The sequence below is a fragment of the Dama dama genome, chromosome 23 (genome assembly GCF_033118175.1).
Source record: "Dama dama isolate Ldn47 chromosome 23, ASM3311817v1, whole genome shotgun sequence".
NCBI lineage: Eukaryota > Metazoa > Chordata > Mammalia > Artiodactyla > Cervidae > Dama > Dama dama.
In genome coordinates this window covers 56,970,691-56,993,441 of record NC_083703.1, presented here as the reverse complement: position 1 = coordinate 56,993,441, position 22,751 = coordinate 56,970,691, and the positions used below count along the sequence as shown (strand labels likewise).

Here is a 22,751-nt window from a genome sequence, read left to right as displayed (position 1 = left end):
ACCCCATGGACTGTAGTCTGCCAGTCTCCTCTATCCATGGAATTCTCAACAGGCAAGAATACTGGAGTGGGTTGCCATTTCCTCCTCCAAGGGATCTTCTCCACCCAGGGATCGAACTCATATCTCCTGTATTGGCAGGAGGATTCTTTATTGCTGGACCATTATGGAAGCCCAGATAGCTAGTGGGAAGCTGCTCTATAACACAGGATGCCTGGCCTGGCTCTCTGTGATGACTTAGAGGGGTGAGTTGGGGGGAAGGGAGGTTCAACAGGGAGGGGAGATATATATATATATATATATATTTATATTTTAAATATTTATAAATATACATAAAATTGTGACTAACTGCATTGTTGTATGGCAGAAACCAAGACAACATTATAAAGCATTTTCCCTCCAATTAAAAAAAATTCAAGTTAAAAGCTAAATAAGGCAGATGTAATAATAACAAAACCGTAGTGTTTTCATGTGCATATCCATGCAGGGTATAAAGTGAGGGTCATGCTGTAATTGCTGTTCTCAGTGATACAAACCTGACTCTGACATCTGCAGTGGGTGGGAAGGGGACATTTCATCAGGATTTGGGAGGCCCAGCACTTCTGCATTTCCATGAGCTTCACAAGGGAGAAGGTCTGGCCAGAGAGGTCTTCAGCTTCCAACAGGGACAATAAGAAAATGAAAATGGTGATGACAGTGGGGTGTATGGGACGTGCAGTGTCCCTTCTATAGTTTCAGAGATTTGTGAGGACAGGATCAGGCCTGCCTCAGTCAGCACCACGGACAGCACCCCTCCCTGCTAGGCATACTCCTTGACTGATGATGGGTGAATACTACACAGTGACTTTGGGGCCAGCTTTGCAGAGGGAGTTAGGATCTTCCCCCATAGGTGATTGCAAAGATGAAATTACATGATGTGGGGCAATGCCTTGCCCAGGGCTGGGCACCTGGGATATGGTCTGAGAGGGTAGGGAGTCTGGGGTCCCAAGGTGGGGATGGGAGGCCGCCTCTCTTCTTGTGTCAGGGAAGAAGGGATGGTATATCAGGGATGGTAGGTCTGTGTTTGAGCTCCCCTGCACCCCCTGGTCTGATGACTTCAGTTTCCTCTGTAAAGCTAGAGGTGAGGCTGCAAGGGAGGAGGGAGTAAGAAACTGTCGAGGTAGGAGAGACACAGAGAAGGTCTGAAGCTGAGTGACTGAAGGATGGAGCAGAGCCAAGGGCGTGGAGGGAGGTGGTCCTGAGATGCCAGGATGGGGGTTCCCATGTCACTGCCTTTCTTCCACAATGCTCCACAGTGACAGGAGTCAACAGACGGAGGCTGCATCCAGAGACGGGGTTTTCCTAATTAGCTAAGTGGAGAGGAAGGGTGGCAGAGGGCTTGAGGGATGGATGGTGGAACTTGAGCTGGAGAAAGAGAAGGGGGAAAGGAGAGGGTTGATGGGTGGGAAGAAGGCACAGGGGTGGACAGGCAGTGCTCCTGGAGGGGGAAGAGCCTGACCAGCAGCTGGAAGGAGAGGGGATAGGGGCCTCTGGGCTGGCTGACCCTTCCTCAAAGCTAAACCCCCTGCTTCTCCCTCACCACTCAGCTAACAGGCTCACCCAGTGCAGGGCTGTGGAAAATCTGGCATGGAAAATCAGTGACTCAGGGATTTGAGGGTCTGCAATGTGCTAGGCATGCATGTCGTTGTTGCTTCTTGGTTAAACCTCACAGCAATCCTGGGAGGAACTCTGGCTGTTACTCCAACGTCATCCAATGTGAATGGAGACACAGGAGGTCAGTAACTCATCCAAGGGCACAGAGAAAGTGCAGGGCCAGCTCGGGCCTGATTCCAGAGCCTGTGTTGGTGACCAGCAACCCTAGGTGAGGTGGGAGCCTCAGTACCACAAGCTGAGGGGGGGAAGAGACAGAGTCACCCACACTCTTGAAGTTGTCTCCCTCTTCCTTCCTTCCCTCCCCTCTCTGCTTCTGATGTTTCTGTTGATTGTTGAGCTCACAGGGAATTGTGTGTGTATGGGAAGTGACCCCTCTGTCTCATGATAACAAGCCCACCCAGCCAAAGCCCCTCACTGTCTTCACACCTGCCCCAGTCAGAGAAGCAGCTGTTTGTGACCTCTGTTTTTCCTTTGAACCAGCCAAGGTGTCGTCAGCATCCAGAGAGGAAGAAGCAGACGCCGCCGGCAGCCTCCCACCTAGCACAGATGAGCCCTCTCAAGCCTTAGCTGGGTCCGACTCCCTGGACAGTCCTCCCAGACCCCTGGAGAGATCTGTGGGCCAGCTCCCCAGCCCCCCGCTGCTGCCCACCCCACCACCCAAGGCAGGCTCCAGAACCACAAGAAGTGTCACAGGTGGGTCTATGAGCATCCACCCATCCACCCTCTGTCCTTCCTTCTCTCATCCATCCATGCCTCCCACCGGTCCTGACTGGGCTCCCACTGTGGGCTGGTTCTCACCCTTTGCTTCTGTGAGTGGGGTTCTGGGAAGGTCCTGGGGAGCAGAGCTGGAGGCAGGAGGGTGGCCCTTGTTGAGGAGCTTGGTTGACAGAAGCAGGGGCTTGGGCTCCCTTAAGCAAACATGGGGCAATTGTCAAAGATTTCTTCCAGAATCTGGAGGCAGGAGACACAACCACAGCCTTTCTATCTGGGTACTCAGGTGTCTGACTGTCCTTGTCTGCTTCTGGGTCAGTGTCTGTCTGTCTCTTCTTGCCTCCTCCCTCCCTCCCCTTTACCTCTGTCCCTCCCTCTCATCACCCCCTGTTCTACCTCTCTTCCTCGCCTTCTCTTTCATTCTCTCTCTTCCTTCCCTCCCTCCCCATCCCTGTCTCCCCTCCCTTTCTTTCTCTCTGTTTCACTTATGATCTCTGCTCACCTCCGTGGGCACTCCAACTGGCAAGGCAGAGCCAGGAATCCACACCAGCCTCTAGAGTGGTAGTCAGAGTGGGGAGCCCAGCTAAGCAGAGACCGCCCCCCTCCCAGGGCATCTCCTTCTGTAGCTTTGGCCACCCTGGTTGAAAGATCCCAGGACCCGGAGACATTGACTTTTCAAGTTTTGGTATATCTTGTCTCATCACTGCTGGAAACAGGAGACACTGCTGGTCTCAGGAAAAGCAGGCCCTTCACAAAGAGACGATTGTTTTTAAGAATAAATCCTTACACTCTGCCTCTGCGGGCAGTGGGCATGAAGGTGACAGCAGATAGCAGAGCTCAGCAGCATCGCTCTAATCCCTGACCACCAGCGATAATATGACGACTCACCACTTGTCAGGAGCTGCCCAGCCCTCGATCCCTGGACCAGCCTTTCTAGGGAGGGAACTCTGCCCTCAGCCCCAGATCCCAGTGTCTGCATACAGCAGGTGCTCAGCGAGTGCAGGTGACTGATCAAAGGAACAGTCAGGTGATCTGACCCCCTTCGTCTGCCTCCTGCCTCTTTCTCCATCTCTGGGAATGAGTCAGAGCATTTAGTCTTTGGGTGATGTGGTCACACAGATGAAGTTTTGAGGCAAATAATACTGTCCTGTATTTTGTTACTATCTTCGCGATAATCCCCATTCCATCCATTGAAACATAAATCAGTTGGAAATCCACTGGCTAAGGCACCATCCCCCCACTTTATTCTGGCTTCTGTGTAATTTGCTTGGAGACTTTCTGCCCGCATTGTGCTTGGACGTGATCAGACCTCAGCCCATTTCGTCTCCCATGACCCCTCCACTCTCCCCATGTCTTAAATCGTGGGTCCTAGGGGCCAGTGGTCAGCTCCTCTGACTCCCACCCGTCCTCAGGGGTGAGGAGTCTGAGGAGCGGATTAGGACTGGGAGAGGACAGGAGGGTTGCCTGCTGTGGACTTCTGCCTGGATCTCTTGTAGCTGAGACTGCATTTTGGCGACTTTGTCTTCATTTCCTTTGGGGGGAGATGTTTGCTTCAGCTAGGCGGCAGCAAAGGAGGAGGAGGAAGGGCAGAGGCGCCTGTCAGGAGATAGTCCACGGGGTCAGTCCCACTGAGCACACACACGCGTGGTGTTCAGTACTTTAAAAATACGTTGCCTATTTTTAAAACATCAAAATATGTCTCAGTATTAAACTGAATCACTTTGCTGTACATCTGAAATTAACACAACATTGTAAATCAACTACGTGTGAGTGTTCAGTTGCAAAGTTGTGTTCAGCTCTTTTGCAACCTGTGGACTGCAGCCCACCAGGCTCCTCTATCCATGGGACTTTCCAGGCAAGGATGCTGGAGTGGGTTTGCCATTCCCTTCTCCAGGAACCTTCCTGACCCAGGGATCAAACCTGCGTCTCCTGCATTGGCAGGTGCATTCTTTACTGCTGAGCCGCCAGGGAAGCCCAAATCAACTATACTTCAATTTAAAAAAAAAAAAAAAGAAAGAAAGAAGCATGTTAAAATATGATCAGGAACAACCTGTGGGGCCCTGGGACTTGTCATCAGCCCAGATCTTGTCCCGAGGAGAATGGGAGAGCCTTGATCAGAAGACTCCCACAAGGAGAGGTGCAGATTGCAGGCAGACATGAGTGGGTGATGGGGAAGCAAAGGGAGGCTGTGGTGGTGGTCCAGGCTCAGCAATGGCTGGACAGCTTAGGGAGTTCTTCCAGCTTCCACAAGAGGAAGCGTGGCTTCAGGATGTTAAGTTTGTTGTAGAGAAATAGGAAGAGAGCTTTCCATGCCCGAGACCTTGCCGAGGGCCTGTGGGCACTGCTGTCTGTAAGGCTCAGGGGTCCCAAGGATAGAGGGGAACTGATCAGGGATGTACCCATCTCCGTCTCTGGGGGGAGGGAGCCTGGCACAGCCTCTCAGATAGGATGCTAGTGGCTTCACCTGGCCAGGAGCCCTGTGTCTTCTCTGCTCACAGGCTTCTGTGTTTCAGCAAAGCCCCTCGTCTCTAACCCCAAAGACTTACCTTCTTACTGGCTCTTCTCATGCCCCAGGCCAGGCCACACTCTTCCAAGGCTCTGGCGGGAAAAGTACTGACCCTTCCCTCCGAGGACAGCTTTCCACGCCCACGGGGTCTCCGCATCTCACCACCGTCCACCGGCCTCTGCCCCCCAGCCGCGTCATTGAGGAGCTGCACAGGGCACTGGCCACCAAGCACCGCCAGGACAGGTGAGGGCCTGAACCCCTGTCCAGGGCCAGCCCCCCTCGGGGGAGTCACAAGGGGTGGGTCCAGGCTGGCCTCAGCGCTCTGCTCTCACCGTCCTGGAGTTCTCAGCTGCTGAGCAGGGCACTCCCTTTTTCGGGTTTGCACTGGGCTCTGCAGCTGGTTGGCAGCTGGTCTCAGTGGCCACATTCTGGGAGGGAGAGGGTGAAAACCAGGCCCTAAGCCCCTGTGTTTCCCCTGGAGGGTCCAGGGACCCAGGGTCGAGTGGGAGCATCACACGAGAGGATCGAGAGGCAGAAGTAGCCGTTACGTTGTCTGGGGACTCTGATCGAGTCCTGTTTTCATCCAGCGAGAGCACAAGTAACCTGCCCGGAAGCTGACTCTTACTCTTGACCTCACACGCCTCATAGGCTGAAGACTAGTGAGTCATTGGAGGGCAAAACAGATACTAGAACACACACGTGGCTTGGCAGAAATATTGGACAAAGAAGATGCCCTGCTCGGTTCTTAGGAAATCCTTGATCTGCGCATTGGTTGCGCTGTCTCAGCAGGTTTTATTACATGCATGTCAGCATCATTCAGAACAACACATTCTGAGCAACTTTGGGCTGAAAGCCCTGTGAGCCTCTGGCACTTCTTGTCCTGAGTATCAGCTGCACGCACTCGGGGGCCATCTTTGCAAAACCCGTTAGAAGTCTTCAGGTCAACTTTGCAGGGTGTCCGGGTGACTGGGACAGTGTATAACCTGAGCTGCATCTCTGCTTCAGTTTCCAAGGCAGGGACAGTAAAGGGTCCCCGAAGAAGCGCGTGGACATCCGGCTGTCGAGGACATGCAGTGTGGAGCGGGGCAAGGAGCGGGAGGAGGCCTGGAGCTTCGACGGGGCCTCTGACGGTAAGCGGACGGCAGCCAAGGAGTCCGAGGAGAACAAGGAGAACCTGATCCTGAATGCAGAACTCAAGGACGACCTGCTCTTGTATCAGGACGAAGAGGCCCTGAATGACTCCATCATCTCTGGTGAGCAGAGGGTGGGTCTCTTGGGGCAGGAGCCTCCTTCCAGAGGCATGGAGCCCAAGGGCAGGTTTGGGGGTTCTTGGGTGGAGGCCATGTGCCAGAGAGTAGTGGAGAGAGATGCCCCTTTGTATGTGAGCAGGGGCCTGTGGGCTGGCTCAGGGCACAATTAGGAGGAACCCGAGGAAACTTGTTTGATTCTGACAGTCGCATATACATTTTCATGTGTATTTGAAAACACAAAAGTGGCTCAGCCAGCGACTGAGAGCATCGATGCCTGGGATGATGTGGCAGGATGTCATTGTGTTGGTGGCACTTGGATTGCCAGCATTTGGAAGATGTGGCAGAAAATGCTAATAAGAAAGCAAGATGAGATGGAAGAGGGAGGAAGGGAGGGCAGGCTGATGCCAGTGGTCATCTCAGAACTACTGTAAATCCGGCAGTGTCTACTTGTTCAGGACCATGTGTCCACCAGGTCCTGGGAGGTCTGTCTGTCCTCACAACATGTTCTCCAGGTTAGAATATTTGCTCAGTCTTACCCTTGAGGATATGGGGGCTTGCAAGACAAAGCATCGTAGCCCCCTCCTGATAATGGGTACTCAGTCCTGATGTGAGCTGTGCTGAGCGCCGTCTCTTGCAGGAGGGTCAAGAGTGATATGGCTGTAAGGCCTTTAGGGGAGGGTTGTTGTTCCTCCTGAAAGCATCTCGTGGTAACAATCACGATGGTCTGCAGGGAGCTCCTGGGGACCTGGTCCCAGTGTTGATGGAAAACGGGAAGCGTTGGTATTGACTGTGACTTGGCTGGTGCTAAGGGGGTCAGGTGGGGGCAGCCGTGACCAGGTGGACAGACCGGGAGCCCAGGACTGGATACTGGCCTTGGCTGTCACCCCTTCCTGTGACCTTGCATCCCTCTGGACCTTGTCCACTTTGGGTCTGGTGAAGCACTTCCGGGAGCACCAGCCATAGTGTGTGTGGGGGCATGGGATGAAGCTAACATGTGGTTGGAAGTGGCTGACGAAAGTCAAACCAGGGTCTTCCTGTCAGAAACCCAGAGCCAAAGACCCTGGACATCTGAGAAGAGGCTGAAGCCTGTGGTGTTTCCCAGGCTTACCTGGTTCTGGGATTTTTCCCCTTAAACACCCATCAGCCTCCTACAGGACAGGGTGACATCTGAGAACGGCTGATGTAGACAGATCAGGGTTGAAGCAGGTCCTTCAACTTCAGCAACACTGAGGGCTGGACCATCCTCTGTGTGAGCCTGCCCTGTACCTTGTACAGTGTTTGGCCTCTGTCCACTGCTTCATGCTCCCTCTGACTCAAGGGGAGGATCCTTCCTGCCTCTTTGAGCTGCTGGGGGCTCCAGGTGGTCCTTGCCTTGTGGCTGCATCAGTCAGATCTCTGCCACTATCTTGCATCAGCTCTTGTGTGTCCTCTCCTTTCCTTATCATGGGATTTAGGGCCCATCTGGATAATCCTGGATGATCTCCTCATTTTAAGATCCTTACCTTAATTACATCTGCAAAAGCAAATTACATCTTTTTTTTTCTTTTCCCCCAAATAAGGTCATGTTCCCAGGTTCTGGGTACAGCAATCTTTGGGGGTGACTGTCTACCTGGAGCGGCTGCTCCTGATGGTGTAACATGTGCCTCTTCTCATGGAGCCAGGGTCACCCCCAAGGCCTTTTACCCCCCACCCCCACCAACTCCATTATCAGGTCCTCAGCTGCGGGACCACCTGCCTTAGTTGGGACTTGCAGCCTGGGCGGGTCCCCACCCACCTCTGCCTCCTCCTCACTGATCAGATCAAACTCCCTCACCCTCCACTCTGAAGACAGCACTCTGACCCTTGCTTCAGCACTCCACACAGTTGCGATTTTACCGTGATTTTTGTGATTATCTATCTTCTGAAGTGAAGTGTTCATTGCTCAATTGTGTCTGACCTTGCAACTCTTTGGACTGTAGCCCACCAGGCTCCTCTGTCCATAGGATTTTCCAGGCAAGAGGACTGGAGTGGGTTACCATGCCCTTCTCCAGGAGATCTTCCCGATCCAGGGATCAAACCTGGGTCTTCTGCATTGGAGGTGGATTCATTCCTGTCTGAGCTTCCAGGGAAGCCTCTCTGTCTCTTCACAAATCTATCAGTTATTCGATTATTATGTGTTTCACTGCTGTCCGCGTGAGGGCTGGTGCCTCTCGTCCATACACTCCCAGTTCTAAGTAGGAGTGTGTGGGTAGCTGCTGGGTGAATGGCTTTGACTGCTGTCTGCCTATCCAGTGGTCCTCCAGCCCATGTCCCCTGAGCTCCAAGAGGCCCCCTATGGACTCAGCATGTCCATTGGGGTCTCAGAGGTGTCTCTGACCTGACCCCTTAGGATCTGAGCTCTTGATCTTTGCCTCCAAACCCAGACTGTTCCCTGTCCCCATGAGCAGGGCCTCTGACTTTCCATGGCCTGGGACCATCTCGCCACTCTTGATCTTGCACCTGACATGCAGATGGTGCCTCCTTGGAGATGTCAGGCCGATTCTCCTCTATTGAGCTGCTCCGTCCACTCCTGCCTGGACTCAGCCTCCCCCGGGCCCCCCTGCCTCCGCCATCACCTCTGTTCTAGCCCCTCCACACAGATGGACATCGGGCAACGTCACCTCTTGCTCACACCCCACCAGGAGTTTCCTGAGGGTTTAATGCAGGTCCTCACTGAGACCCCTGTGGCCTGTCCCCATCACCTGGCTTGTCTCCTCCTGGGCCCCCGGGGACCTGGCCACACCCCCTACCTCCATGTGCACCTACCACAGGGCTCCCATTCCCACTTAGTAGGAGGTATGTGCAGCTCCACTGGGTTTAAAACGCCACCTCCTCCAGGAAGGTGGCAGGTATAAACAAGTGACTCTTCCCCACCACGGCCCTGCTGGCCCCTCCCTCACCTTCTGTCCTTGAGTCCTCTCGCCACCAACACAGATGCCTGAGGTCAGGGCTTCATCATGTAGAGGTTCCTGCCACGTCTGTAGCCCTGCGTGCTACACACATAATAAATGCCATGTGTGACTGGGCGTCGGGATGGAAGAAGGTGGTATCTGTAGTCTCCTGTCGGGATCAGTCACTTTTCCTCCTTCAAGGTTTCTCCCAGGTCAAACCTGAGTCTCTTGTTGTCTGTCTCCAAAAACCGGTGTCCTTAACTGAACTTAGAGATTGACGGTAGTGATGGGAACAGGGAGGGTAGAACTCATTCTAGAAGCTCTGCTGGTGTTAACGTGCCCAGGGTCCCACCAGGCTGTGCTTGGGAAGGGCTGTGCTGACTATATTTGCAAACCTGGGCAAATCTGCCCCTCCTGTGGGTACCAGCATTGGGGCTCAAGGTCAAGGGCTCACATCCAACCCTTTGAGCATCCGTGGAGGGCTGGGCCCATTGCACACAGTGAGGCACACCTGGAGACCCCCACCGGAGGGGAGCCCTGACATCTGTGACTGGGGCCATGGTACACAGTCTGGGATCCCTGAACCCTGAAACCCAGTACAGAATGTGGGCTCTTCACCTTTATTACACTCTCGTATGTGTCCATAGCTTGCTCAGGGTTATGGATCGCTGGGACAAAATGCTTGGAGGGAGAAATTCCATATCTGTTTTGGGAAGTCTACACATCTTACTTTTGGGGGAACATGATTCACCATGGGAAAAAACCCATGAACACATTCTGCTTTGCCCAGTAGGGCAGCAGCAAAGATCAGCTTTTCTTGGCTTCTCTTGAGTTCAGACCCCACTCCTGTGGTTACAGCTGGTATGTTATTTGTAGATCTCTGAGGTGCAGAAGTGGTGCTAGTGGAAAAGAACCCGCCTGCCAATGCAGGAGACATAAAAGACGCAGGTTCAATCCCTGGGTTGGGAAGATCCCCTGGAGGAGGAAATAGCAACCCATTCCAGTATTCTTGCTTGGAGAATCCCATGAACAGAGGAGCCTGGAGGGACTACAGTTTATAGGGTCACAAAGGATCAGACACAACTGAAGTGACTTAGGACTGACAGACAGAGGTGGAGAAGGAGAGAAGTGCCAGCTTCATCAGTTATTAATCACAGACACTGCACTCAGATCAGTTCAGTTGTGTCTGACTCTTTGCGACCCCATGGACTGTAGCACGCCAGGCCTCCCCGTCCATCACCAACTCCGAGTTTACTCAAACTCATGCCCACTGTGTTGGTGATGCCATCCAACCATCTCATCCTCTGTCGTCCCCTTCTCCTCCTGCCCTCAATCTTTCCCAGCATCAGGGTCTTTTCAAATGAGTTAGCTCTTCACATCAGGTGGCCAAAGTATTGGAGTTTCAGCTTCAGCATCAGTCCTTCCAATGAACACCCACGACTGATCTCCTTTAGGATGGACTGGTTGGATCTCCTTGCAGTCCAAGGGACTCTCAAGAGTCTTCTCCAACACCACAGTTCAAAAGCATCAATTCTTCAGCGTTCAGCTTTCTTTATAGTCCAACTCTCACATCCATACATGACTACTGGAAAAACCATAGCCTTGACTAGACAGACCTGTGTTGGCAAAGTAATGTCTCTGCTTTTTGATATGCTGTCTAGGTTGGTCATAACTCTTCTTCCAAGAAGCAAGCGTTCTTAATTTTATGGCTGCAATCACCATCTGCAGTGATTTTAGAGCCCCCCAAAATAAAGTCAGCCACTGTTTCCACTGTTTCCCCATCTATTTGCCATGAAGTGATGGGACCAGATGTCGTGATCTAGTTTTCTGAATGTTGAGTTTTAAGCCACCTTTTTCACTTTCCTCTTTCACTTTCATCAAGAGGCTCTTTAGTTCTTCTTCACTTTCTGCCATCAGGGTGGTGTCATCTGCATATCTGAGGTTATTGATATTTCTCCCGGAAATCTTGATTCCAGCTTGTGCTTCATCCAGCCCAGCATTTCTCATGATGTACTCTGCATATAAGTTAAATAAGCAGGGTGACAACATACAGCCTCGACATACTCCTTTTCCTATTTGGAAACAGTCGGTTGTTCCATGTCCAGTTCTAACTGTTGCTTCCTGAACTGCATACAGTTTTCTTAAGACACAGGTCAGGTGGTCTGGTATTCCCATCTTTTTCAGAATTTCCCACAGTTTATTGTGATCCACACAGTCAAAGGCTTTGGCATAGTCAATAAAGCAGAAATAGATGTTTTTCTGGAACTTTCTTGCTTTTTCCATGATCCAATGGATATTGGCAATTTGATCTCTGGTTCCTCTGCCTTTTCTAAAACCAGCTTGAACATCTGGAAATTCATGGTTCATGCATTGCTGAAGCCTGGCTTGAAGAGTTTTGAGCATTATTTTACTAGCATGTGAGATGAGTGCAATTGTGTGGTAGTTTGAGCATTCTTTGGCATTGCCTTTCTTAGGGATTGGAACAAAAGCTGACCTTTTCCAGTCCTGTGGCCACTGCTGAGTTTTCCAAATTTGCTGGCATATTGAGTGCAGCACTTGAATAGCATCATCTTTTAGGATTTGAAATAGCTCAACTGGAACTCCATCACCTCCACTAGCTTTGTTCATAGTGATGCTTCCTAAGGCCCACTTGACTTCACATTCCAGGATGTCTGGCTCTAGGTGAGTGAGCACACCATCATGATTATCTGGGCGGTGAAGATCTTTTTTTGTACAGTTCTTCTGTGTATTCTTGCTACCTCTCCTTAATATTTTCTGCTTCTGTTAGGTCCATACCATTTCTGTCTTTGATTGTGACCATCTTTGCATGAAATGTTCCCTTGGTATCTCTAATTCTCTTAAAGAAACTACACTGATAGTTATTTATCCTCATAACTTGGTGTCGACGGAGCCTTTGCAGGGTATGTCTGTCCAGTGTCATCACTCCAGGAAGTGTTTGTTATCAAACATCTCGTCCACCAGAATCCTCTAGGAGCCTCTACATTACGGCTTAATTCTTGAGGTGGTGGGGGCCCCATCTGAGGCAGACCTGCCCCTGTACCAGCTAGGAGACTGTCCTGTTGGATCCGGTTAAAGTGAAAAGTGTATTTGCTATAGTCTGGGTCTGACTGTTGGATTTCCACGCGAGGCAAACACGGCGCCTTGATCAGTACAGAAAGATGTGTTACGGGCTGTGTGTTTAAGTCTCTTACCATGTGTCCATGCTCTCAGACAGATTTGCACACATACCCGCCGACGTACCCGATACCTTTATGGGCATGCGCAGTCAGCCCCAGACAACGGCAGCACACGCAGCATGTTCTCAGGTCCATCAAAGGTGACTTTTAGCAAAGAGTTTGCTTTTTGGTCCCTGGTGGTCTAGTGGTTAGGATTCAGTGCTGTCACCGTCACGGGCCAGGTTCAGTTCCTGGTAAGGGAAGCATTTGTTTGGGCTTCTCTGGTGGCTCAGCCAGTAAAGAATCTGCCTGCAGTGCAGGAGACCTGGGTTCAATCCCCTGGGTCTGGAAGATCCCCTGGAGAAGGGAGTGGCAACCCACTCCAGTATTCTTGCCTGGAGAATCGCATGGACAGAGGAGCCTGGCAAGCTACAGTGCATGGGATCACGAAGAGTCAGAGGCTGAGTGACTAACCCAACAGTATCTTGCTTTTTAGAGCAATTTTAGGTTTACAGCAAATTAAAAGCGAATAGAGTTTCCCCTTATCCCCTGCCCCATACCTGCACAGCCTCCCCACCCCCACCACATCATCAACACCCCCTCCAGAGTGGCAGCATTTGTTACAACTGATGATGTGCATTGACACATCACCCAAAGTCCCTACTTTAATTAGGGTTTGTCCTCGGTGTGTATGTGCTGTGATTTTGAACAAATGGACAATGACATGTCCATCTTTATGGTATCAATGGAGAATTTTCACCACCCTGACAATCCTCTGTGCTCTGTCGACTCACTCCTCCCTCTCCTCAACCCCTGGCGAGCACTCATCTTTTTTCTGTCTCCATAGTTTTGCCTTTTCGAGAGTGTCACAGTTGGCATCATACCATAGGCAGTCTTTTCACACTGGCTTCTTTCACGCGGTAATATACACTTTATGTTTCTGCCACGTCACTTTGTGGCTGGATGACCATTTAATTTTTTCTTTTTTTCCCCCTTATTTTTACTTTTTCCCAGTTTTTTGAGATATAATTGACAAATAACACTGTTTAAGTTAGGTGTGCAGCATAATCTTCACTTACCTACATCCTGAAATGAATTTCACATTAGTAAACATCTATCATCTCACACAGATACAAAATGAAAAAAAAATTTTTTTTTCTGGTGATGAGAACTCTTAGAGGACTTACTCTTTTAAAACTCATATATACCAAACATCAATGTTAACTCTACTGATCATATTTATCATGTACATTACATTCCTTATTTATCTTATAGCTGGAAATTTGTACCTTTTGACCACCTTCATCCAATTCCTCCTCCTTCCACCCCTTGCTGCTGGTGACCTCAAGTCTGATCTCTCTGTGAGTTTGCTTTTGAACCTGCAACACTATGTTAGTTCCTGGTACACACAGAGTGATTCAATATTTCTATACATTTCAGATGGTCTCCGTAGGTCTAGTTACCATCTGTCACCGTACGAAGATATCGCTTAATTACTGGCCGTATTCCCCATACTGTACATTTCCTGCCTTTGACTCACTTATTTTTTAACTGGGAGTTCGTGCCTCTTCATCTCCTTCACCTGTTTCTCTCCCTCTCACACCCTCACTTCTTTTTCACACGGAATAATATTCCACTGTCTAGATGGACCTCAGTTTATTTGCCCTTTCACCTACTGAAGGAAGTCTTGGTTCTTTCTAAGTTTCAGCAACTGTGAACGAAGCTGCTATAAACACCCGTGTGTAGGTTTTTGTGTGGGTATAAGTTTTCAAATCCTTTGTGTGAATACCAACGTGTGCAGTTGTTGGATCATATGGTAAAGAGTTTGTTGAGTTTTGTAAGAAACCACCAGACAGTCTTCCCGGATGACTGTACCGTTTTGTGTTCCCACCAGCAGCGGGTGAAAGTTCCTGTTGCTCCACATCCTGACCTGCGTTTGGTTGGTTGTCGGTGTCCTGGATGTTGTTGGTATCCTGGATGTTGGCCATTCTAATAGGTTTGTAGTGGTATCGCATTATTGCTTTAATTCACATTTTCCTAGTGGCACATGACATGGGGCACCTTTGGCAACCCACTCCAGCATGCTTGCCTGGAAAATCTCGCAGACAGAGGAGCCCGGCGGGCTACAATCTATGGGATCGCAAAGAGTCGGACACGGCAGAGCAGCTAACACACAGTGGCACATGAGATGCACCATCTTTTCATTTGTTGATTTGCCATCTGTATGGCAAATGGTGAGGTATCTGTTAAGGTTTTTGACTCATTTTTTAATTGGGTGGTTTGTTTTCTTATTGTTGAGTTTTAAGGGTTTTTGGTATATTTTGGATGACATTTGTTTATCAGATGTATTTCACAAATGTTGATTCCCAGTCCATAACTCTTCTCATCATACTCTTAACATTGTCTTTAACGGAAATTTTAACTTCATAAACTCCAACTGATCAACTGGTTTATTCCTTGAAGTGTGCCTTTGCTCTTGTATCTAAAAAGTCACTGCCATAACTCAGGTCCCCTTGGTTACTTCCTGTGTGATCTAGGATTTTTATGGTGTAATGGTTTATATTTTGGTCTGTGATCCATTTTGAGTTCATTTTTGTGAAGGGAGGAAGGTCTGTGTCTAGGTTCATTTTTTGTTTTCAATTTTGTGTATGGATATCCAGTTGTTTCAACACCATTTGTTGAAGATAACATAAGTCCATCTCTGTCTCTTGTTACTTTTGTGACTTGAAGTCTATTTTGTCTGATATAAGTATGGCTACATCCACTTCCTTTTAGCTGCTGTTTGCTTGTAGTATCATCTTCTGTACCCTCACTTTGCACCTGTGTTTGTCTTTAAAGCCAGGATGTGTCTCCTGGAGGCAGCATATAGTTGTCTTGTTGTTTTTTTTGTCTTTCTGACAAAGCAAAAGGCTTTGTTGAAAAGGGCCACTCGTGCAGAGAGCAGCAGGGTCAGGGAGCCCTGGAGAACTGCCTTTTGGGTCTTACTTTTCAATCCAGTGAGTCAGTCTGTGTCTTTGGATTGGGGAGTTCAATCCGTTTACATCTAGGGTGATTGCTGATAAAGGAGGGCCTGGTCCTGCCATTCTGTGTCTGGGTTCTGGTAGCGCTTTCACCACTGCTGCTTTTTCCCTTGTGTTTCTGTTATTTGAGGTTGGTGATTCTCCATGAAACTTTCTGTTTTCTCTTTTTCATGCTTTGTGTCTCTGCTCTAGATTCACATTTTGTGCTCACCATGTTTGTATAAGTTGTATCGTAGATACAGTGGTCCTCTTTCTACTGGTAGCATTCTCATCTTCTTTGGCCTATATGCTTTCTGTCCTTCTTCCCCTTTTATGTTTCATATTATTCCTTTTTATGTTCGAGTTTGTTACCAAATTGAAGGTAGCAATAGTTATTTGGCGGCTTCCCTGGCAGCCCAGACAGTAAAGAATCTGTCTGTAATGCAGGAGACCCAAGTTCAACCTCTGGGTTGGGAAGATCCCCTGGAGGAGGACAAGGCAACCCATTCCAGTCTTCTTGCCTGCAGAATCCCATGGACAGAGGAATCTGGTGGGCTACAGTCCATGGCGTCGCAGAGTCAGACACGATTTAGCAACTAACACTTCCACATAGTTATTTTTACTAAATTTTTCCTCTTTTAACCTTTATGCTGTGTGTGCTTAGTCGCTCAGTTATGTATGACTTTTTGTGACCCCATGGACTATAGCCCACCAGATTCCTCTGTCCACGGGATTCTCCATGCAAGAATACTGGAGTGGGTTGCCATGCCCTCCTCCAGGGGATCTTCCCAACTCAGGGATCGAACCCAGGTCTCCCGCATTGCAGGTGGATTCTTTACTGTCTGAGCCACCTTAAAAACCCACTCTGATGTAGAATTGCAGACTCTGACTCTGCCTGTTACCGTTTTACTCACATAGGTGTGAGCTGTCCCCTTTTGGCTTCAGATGGAAGAGTTCCTTTCAGCATTTCCTGTAAGGCAGGTCCAGAGCAGGTCTGGCTCCTTCAGCCTTTGTGTGTCTGGGAAGGCATTTACTTTTCCTCCTTATCTGAATGATCGACTCTTGGGGGACAATCCCTCTCTTTCAGTATTTTGAGGAGGCGAGGCCACTCCTTTGGCCTGTAGGGTTCCTCTGGCAGCCTGATGGGGTTCTTTGATAGGTCACTTTTTTTTTTCCCCTTGGGATACCTTGAAAATTCCTTGTTACTGACTTTTGACAGTTTTAATGCTGTGTGTCTTGGAGAAGGAAGGTCTCTTTTGAGGTAATTAGGTGTTCACTTAGCTTCATGGACTTGTCTGTTCTGTTCCTTCCCCAGGTCTGGGGTGTTCTCAGCTATTATTTCTTTTTAGAATTTTATTTATTTTTGGCTCTGCTGGGTCTTCATCATTGCAACGAGCAGGGGACACTCTCTAGTTACAGTGTGTGGGCGTCTCATTGAGGTGACCTCTCTTGTTGTGGAGCACAGACTCTAGGTACCCAGGCTTCAGTAGTTGCTGTCACAGACTCAGTAAGTTGTAGGGGATAGGTTTATTTGCTCTGCAGGAAGTGGAATCTTCCTGGACCAGGTATTGAACCTGTGCCCCCTGCATTAGCAGGGGGATTCTTAATCACTGGGCCACCAGGGAAGTCCTCAGCTATTATTTCTTTAAATAAAATCTTGCCTTCTCACTCTCCTAATGTCCCTCCTAAAGGAATCCTAATAATGTTCTTTTAGAATTTCCTCATTTTTTGAGATATTCTCTCTCCTCTTCTGGGCTTCCCTTGTGACTCAACTGGTAAAGAATCTGCCTGCAATGCAGGAGACCTGGGTTTGATCCCTGGGTTGGGAAGATCCCCTGGAGAACGGAATGGCTTCCCACTCCAGTATTCTGGCTTAGAGAATTCCAGACTGTATAGTCAATGGGGGTCACAAAGAGTTGGACACGACTTTCGCTTCCTTTCACTTTCTCTCCTCCTCTAGAGGGCCTGAATCGTTTCTAGATTTCCGTCTCCAAGCTCACTAATTCTCTCTTGCCTGTCATCTCCTCTATCTCCAGTGCTTTTCACTTGCATTTTCTATCTTATTTATTGAATTCTTCAGCTCCATAATCTTTGCTCTTTTTTAGAGTTTGAATCTCTTTGGTACAGTATTCCATCTGTTCTTTAATTTTATTCCTGAGCTTGTTGAACTGCCTTTCTGAGGTTTCTTGTAGTTCATTGCTTTTCTCCGTGACAGCTGTTTTGAATCCTCTGTCAGTTGGATCACAGTATTCCATGACTTGAAGTTTGGTTTCTGGAGAATTGTCATGTTTGTTTTTTGGGTTTTTTTTTTTTTGGTGGAGCAACGTTACTTGTGGTTCTCCATGGCACTTGATGAGTTGTTCCTCTGCTGATGCATTTGAAGCTGTGAACAACTTTCTTCTTTAGGTAAAGCTTTTTAACTTTTTTTTTTTTTAACTTGATTCTAACAATTCAACGGACTTCCCTGGTGGCTCAGCAGTCAAGAATCCTCCTGCCAATGCAGGAGACGTGGGCTCCATCCCTGGGTCAGGAAGATCCCCTGGAGAAGGAAATGGCAACCCACTCCAGTATTCTGCCTGGAAAAATCCCAGGGACAGAGGAGCCTGGTGGGCTACAGTCCATGGGGTTGCAGAAGAGTGGAACATGAGTTAGCCCGGTGAGAAGTAAGAAGCATTTCTTTCCTTGGCCAGTAGGTGGTGCTCTAGCACACGTTTCTGGCTTCTCTTACCTGCACTACCTCTGGTCTTGGTTGAGAATCAGCACTTTCACCCTCCACCTCGTGCCCTTGTTGCCTCTGCTTGTGTGTCCGGCGTCTTGGTACCTCGTTGTCTCTGGTCACCACCCGGGACACAGATGACGGACACTTCCACTGCATCCAGGGTCTCCTGCGTCACAGGCTCCACTGTGGCGGGGCGCGCCGGGGTCCTGAGTAGCTCTGGTGTGTCCGGGGTCTTGGGGTTTGTGTGCACTGCTGCTGCAGGCTGTGGGGGGGGGGGGTCATTTATGGGCACTTCTGTGACCAGAGGGATGAGGTCACCGGCCCTGCCTCCACGGCCACCTATTTCCCTGTGGCTGTGTGCACTACCACGGCCAGGAGGCTGGAGTTGTGTGTGTTGCCTTCTCTGGTGCTACTACTGGGTTCCGTGGGACTGCGGGCTTGGCAGCTGGGGGTCTGGGATCACAGGCCCCACTTCTGCCATTGCCCAGGTCCCATTGCCTCTCTGTTTCCCAGTCCACCCCGCTGTAGATGCACAGGTGTGTGGAGTTCTCCAGGGTCCTGACGTGGTGGGCAGAGGCAGCTTTCTTGAGCCGTGGTTGTAGATTGACAGGGACAGACAAGGAGCTTCTCGTCCACCACGCTGCTGACGTCCTTCTTTGTTGTTGTTGTTCAGTTGCTCAGTTGTGTCTGACTCTTTGAGACCCCATGGGCTGCAGCACACTTGACTCTCCTGTCCTTCACCGTCTCCTGGAGCTTGCTCAAACTCATGTCCATTGAGTTGGTGATGCCATCCAACCATCTCATCCTCTATCGCCCCCTTCTCCTCCTGCCAGCCTCTTTTCCAATGAGTCGGCTCTTCACTTCAGGTGGCCAGAGTAGTAGAACTTCAGCTTCAGCATCGAAGCTGAAGCTTCAATTTCAGCTTCATTCATCTTCCCGGAGATGGCAATGGCACCCCACTCTGGTACTCTTGCCTGGAAAATGCCATGGACGGAGGTACCTGGTAGGCTGCAGTCCATAGGGTTGCTAAGAGTCAGACTGAGCGACTTCACTTTCACTTTTCACTTTCATGCATTGGAGAAGGAAATGGCAACCCACTCCAGTGTTCTTGCCTGGAGAATCCCAGGGACGGGGGAGCCTGGTGGGCTGCCATTTATGGAGTCGCACAGAGTCGGACACGACTGAAGCGACTTAGCGGCAGCAGCAGCATCTTCTGATGAATATTCAGGTTGATTTTCTTTAGGACTGACTGATTGATCTTGCAGTCCAAAGGACTCTCAAGAGTGTTCGCCAACACCACAGTTCAAAAGCATCAATTCTTTGGCACTCAGCCTTCTTTATAGTCCAACTCTCACATTCATACATGACTACTGGAAAAACAATGGCTTTGACTATATGGACCTTTGTTGGCAAAGTAATGTCTCTGCTTCTGAAAATGCTGTCTAGGTTTATCATAGCCTTTCTTCCGAGGAGCAAGCGTCTTTTAATTTCATGGCTTGAATTTCATGACGTCATTCTTTACTAGTTTTTAAAGTCATAAATGGGTGGTATTGGGTCTGTCCATCAGTTAATTTGATCATGTGATTATTAGTCTTAGCCTGTTGATGTGATTCATTATATAAATTGACTTTCAAAAGCTGTACCAGCCTTGCATATCTGGTAAAAGTTACATTTGGTTGTGGTATGTAATTCTTTGCACATTTTTGGATTTAATTTTGCTATTCTTTTAAGGATTTTTGCATCTGTGTTCATTAGAGATTCTCATCTTTGATTTTCTTTTCCTGTGACATCTTTGGTTTTGGTGTTAGGGTAATGCTGGCCTCATAGAATGAGTTAGGAAGTAATCCCTCTGCTTCTAAACTGTGAAATCAATTGTAGAGAATTGACATAATACTTCCTCACAAGTTTTGGTAGATTCACAAGTCAACCCCTCTGGGCCTGCTGCTTTTTGTTTCAGAGGATCATTTGTTGATTCATTTTATTTAGTAGAGGCTTGTTCAGATGATCATTTTCTTGTGTGAGTTTTGGCTGATTGTCTTCTAGGAATTGGTCCATTTCATCTAGGTTATCCAATTTATGGGCACAAAGTTGTTTGTAGTATTCCTTTAATATCCTTTTAACATCTGTATTATCTATACTAATAATATAATATATTATTGTCTATACTATTACAAAGTACAAAGACTTCCCTGGTGGCTCAGATGGTAAAGCGTCTCCCTACAGTGCGGGAGACCCGGGTTCAGTCCCTGGGTTGGGAGGATCTCCTGGAGAAGGAAATGGCAATCCACTCCAGTATTCTTGCCTGGAAAATCCCGTGGATGGAGGAACCTGGTAGGCTACAGTCCACGGGGTCGCAAAGAGTTGAACCCGACTGAGCAACTTGACTGACTACACTATTATAGGTAGTATATATAGATAATATACTATAGATAATAGTATAGATAATATTCTATTATCTATACTAATAGTCCCTCTTTTATTTCTGACTGGTGGCAATTAGTGTCCTTTATGTTTTTCTTAGTCTGGCTAGATGCTTATTGATTTTATTGATCTTTTCAAAGAACCAGCTTTTGGTTTTATTGATTTTTTCCATGTTCTTCTATTTTTAATTTCCCTGATTTCTGCTCTAATTCTTGCCATGTCTTCTGCTTACTTCGGATTTAATGAACATGTCTTACTTTTATCATTAGCAAACCAGTAAGGATAGGTATTTTTTAGAAAAGCCCTCATTCTTGCTTTGGGGGGGTTCTCAGTCTTACAAACACAGATAGGCAAGAGTAATACAACTCAACAAAGCCTGCAACAGAGGAGCTGATGCCTGGGCTAAGAACAGGTTAGGTGGTGGGCAGATGTCAGGAGGAGGACCAGAGGCTATTTAATAGGGTTTTGAGGAATGAGTAAGAGTTTGCCAGGCAGGTGAAGTCTCAGAGATACGGCAGAGGTGGGCGCACTTAGGAAACTAAAGCTGGCGTGGACCACCTGCAGCCCAGAAGGGGTCCAATCTGGAGAGTCTTTGTTGGTGTCCGCGTAGGGTTGATGGGAGAATCTCCTCCATCGCGTTTTGCACTTTCCTAGGTAATCTGAGAAGGCTGAGAATCCCAGCCATGGTGTCACCAGCCAATATCGCTAATGGTGAAAAATATCACTATTGACTGGTACATTGCATCTGTTTGGGGAAGAGGACTTCCTCTGTGGCTCATTGGGTAAAGAGTCTACCTGCAGTGTGGGAGACACAGGAGACCTGGGTTCAATCCTTGAGTCAGGAAGATCCCCTGGAGAAGGAAATGGCAGTGATTTTGGAGGGGGCCCAGCAGCACAGCCCAGTTAACAGCCACAGGAGAGAGAGGCCCCGGTGCGGCTCAAGGGCAGCTCCCACACCTGCCTGATCCGTCAGCTGAGCTGTGTCACCTGTTGGGGGAGGAGCTCCTGGGGAGCCGTGGGACCTGCTTTGAGGACTTGCCCAATGGGAACCCTGGGGCTGCCCTGTGTCCTGAGCAGACAGGTGCGGCATCTGGTCTGTGATAGTCTTAGGATTCCAAATGTTTGTTGTCGTTCAGTCGCTCAGTCATGTCTGACTCTCTGCAACCCCATGGACTGTAGCCCACCAGGTTCCTCTGTCCATGGGATTTCCCAGGAAAGAATACTGGAGTGGGTTGCCATTTCCTCCAGCAGGGTATCTTCCCGGCCCAGGGATAGAACTCACATCTCCTTCATTGCAAGCAGTCTCCTGCATTGGCAGGTGGATTCTTTACCACTGAGCCACCAGGGAAGGCCATCCAAATGTTTACTTGAACCTAAACAGAACCCCAAGATGGGTTCTACAGCTGGAGACCCTCAGGGGCAGGGCTTTACCCTGGAAACAAGGGACCTAGCAAATCATTCTCAGTGAGGCTGCGACCAGATGAGCGTTTAGAACCAAGTGTCTAAAGAGAGGGTCACCGAGTTTTCTGTTGGTGCATCCCAGGAGTGTACACACACACACACACACACACACACACACACTGGGTATTTGTATGTTATTTCATTGTGTATTATATTCATTTTCATTTAGTTATTTATAAACTTTATATACATGAATGTATTATTGCAAACATTATAAAATGTACACAAAAGTAGTAATGAAGGAAAGATGACATGAAATAGCCATTGTGTAAATATTTTTCTTTTCTACCACAGCCTGACCTCCTGAATCTTTAAAGTGAGGCCCAGAGATTGGCATTTCAGGAAGAACATAGCTGGGGTGGGGTGGGGCGGTCAGTGACTCTGGTGCACTTTTCCAAAATCCATCCTTGATTTCTGCTGTTCAGTCTCTTGGTCACGTCCGCATGGACTGCAGCACGCCAGGCTTCCTGGTCCTTCACGGTCTCGTGGAGTTTGGCCAAGTTCATGTCCATTGAATTGGTGATGCTATCCAACCATCTCATCCTTGATAGGTCCACCCTAGTATAAAAGCTAGAATTTGCTACCGCGTCTTATACAAAAATCTGTGTTGTTGTTTATTGGACAAGCATTGCATGTCCCAGCTCTGGGTCCCTGGGTATTCTCAGGGAAAACTAGAGCACCTGAGGGAGCTCATGGCTATACTGAAAGCTGCCATAAAGGCAAAGAGGTGGAAGGAGGGCCATGTCTGGATGAGAAATCCTGACACATTGGGCTGGACGATGCAATGATATAGGGACATCACCGTGGGGGGCGGCAGGGCCAGGCACTTGTGGTCTTGTCTGAACTGAAGGAAAGGGTGGCCCTCTCTTCAGACTCTGACATCATTTCCCCCTGGACACAGCTGGTGAAAAGTGAAAGCTAAAGTGTGTTGTGTTATTTGAATCCTATT

The 22,751-nt window shown here is 48.8% G+C and overlaps 1 protein-coding gene across 2 annotated transcripts in view; it reads left to right on the top strand.

Annotated features, from left to right (window-relative positions):
- The window catches only part of PHACTR3 (phosphatase and actin regulator 3), a 206,153-nt gene that overhangs the window by 133,737 nt on the left and 49,665 nt on the right, over positions 1-22,751 (top strand). For both annotated transcript variants that reach the window (XM_061125804.1, XM_061125803.1), the window contains exons 5-7: positions 2,131-2,343; positions 4,936-5,110; positions 5,873-6,120. In XM_061125804.1, coding sequence (XP_060981787.1) covers positions 2,131-2,343; positions 4,936-5,110; positions 5,873-6,120 — 636 coding nt within the window. The remainder of the gene's footprint in view (positions 1-2,130; positions 2,344-4,935; positions 5,111-5,872; positions 6,121-22,751) is intronic.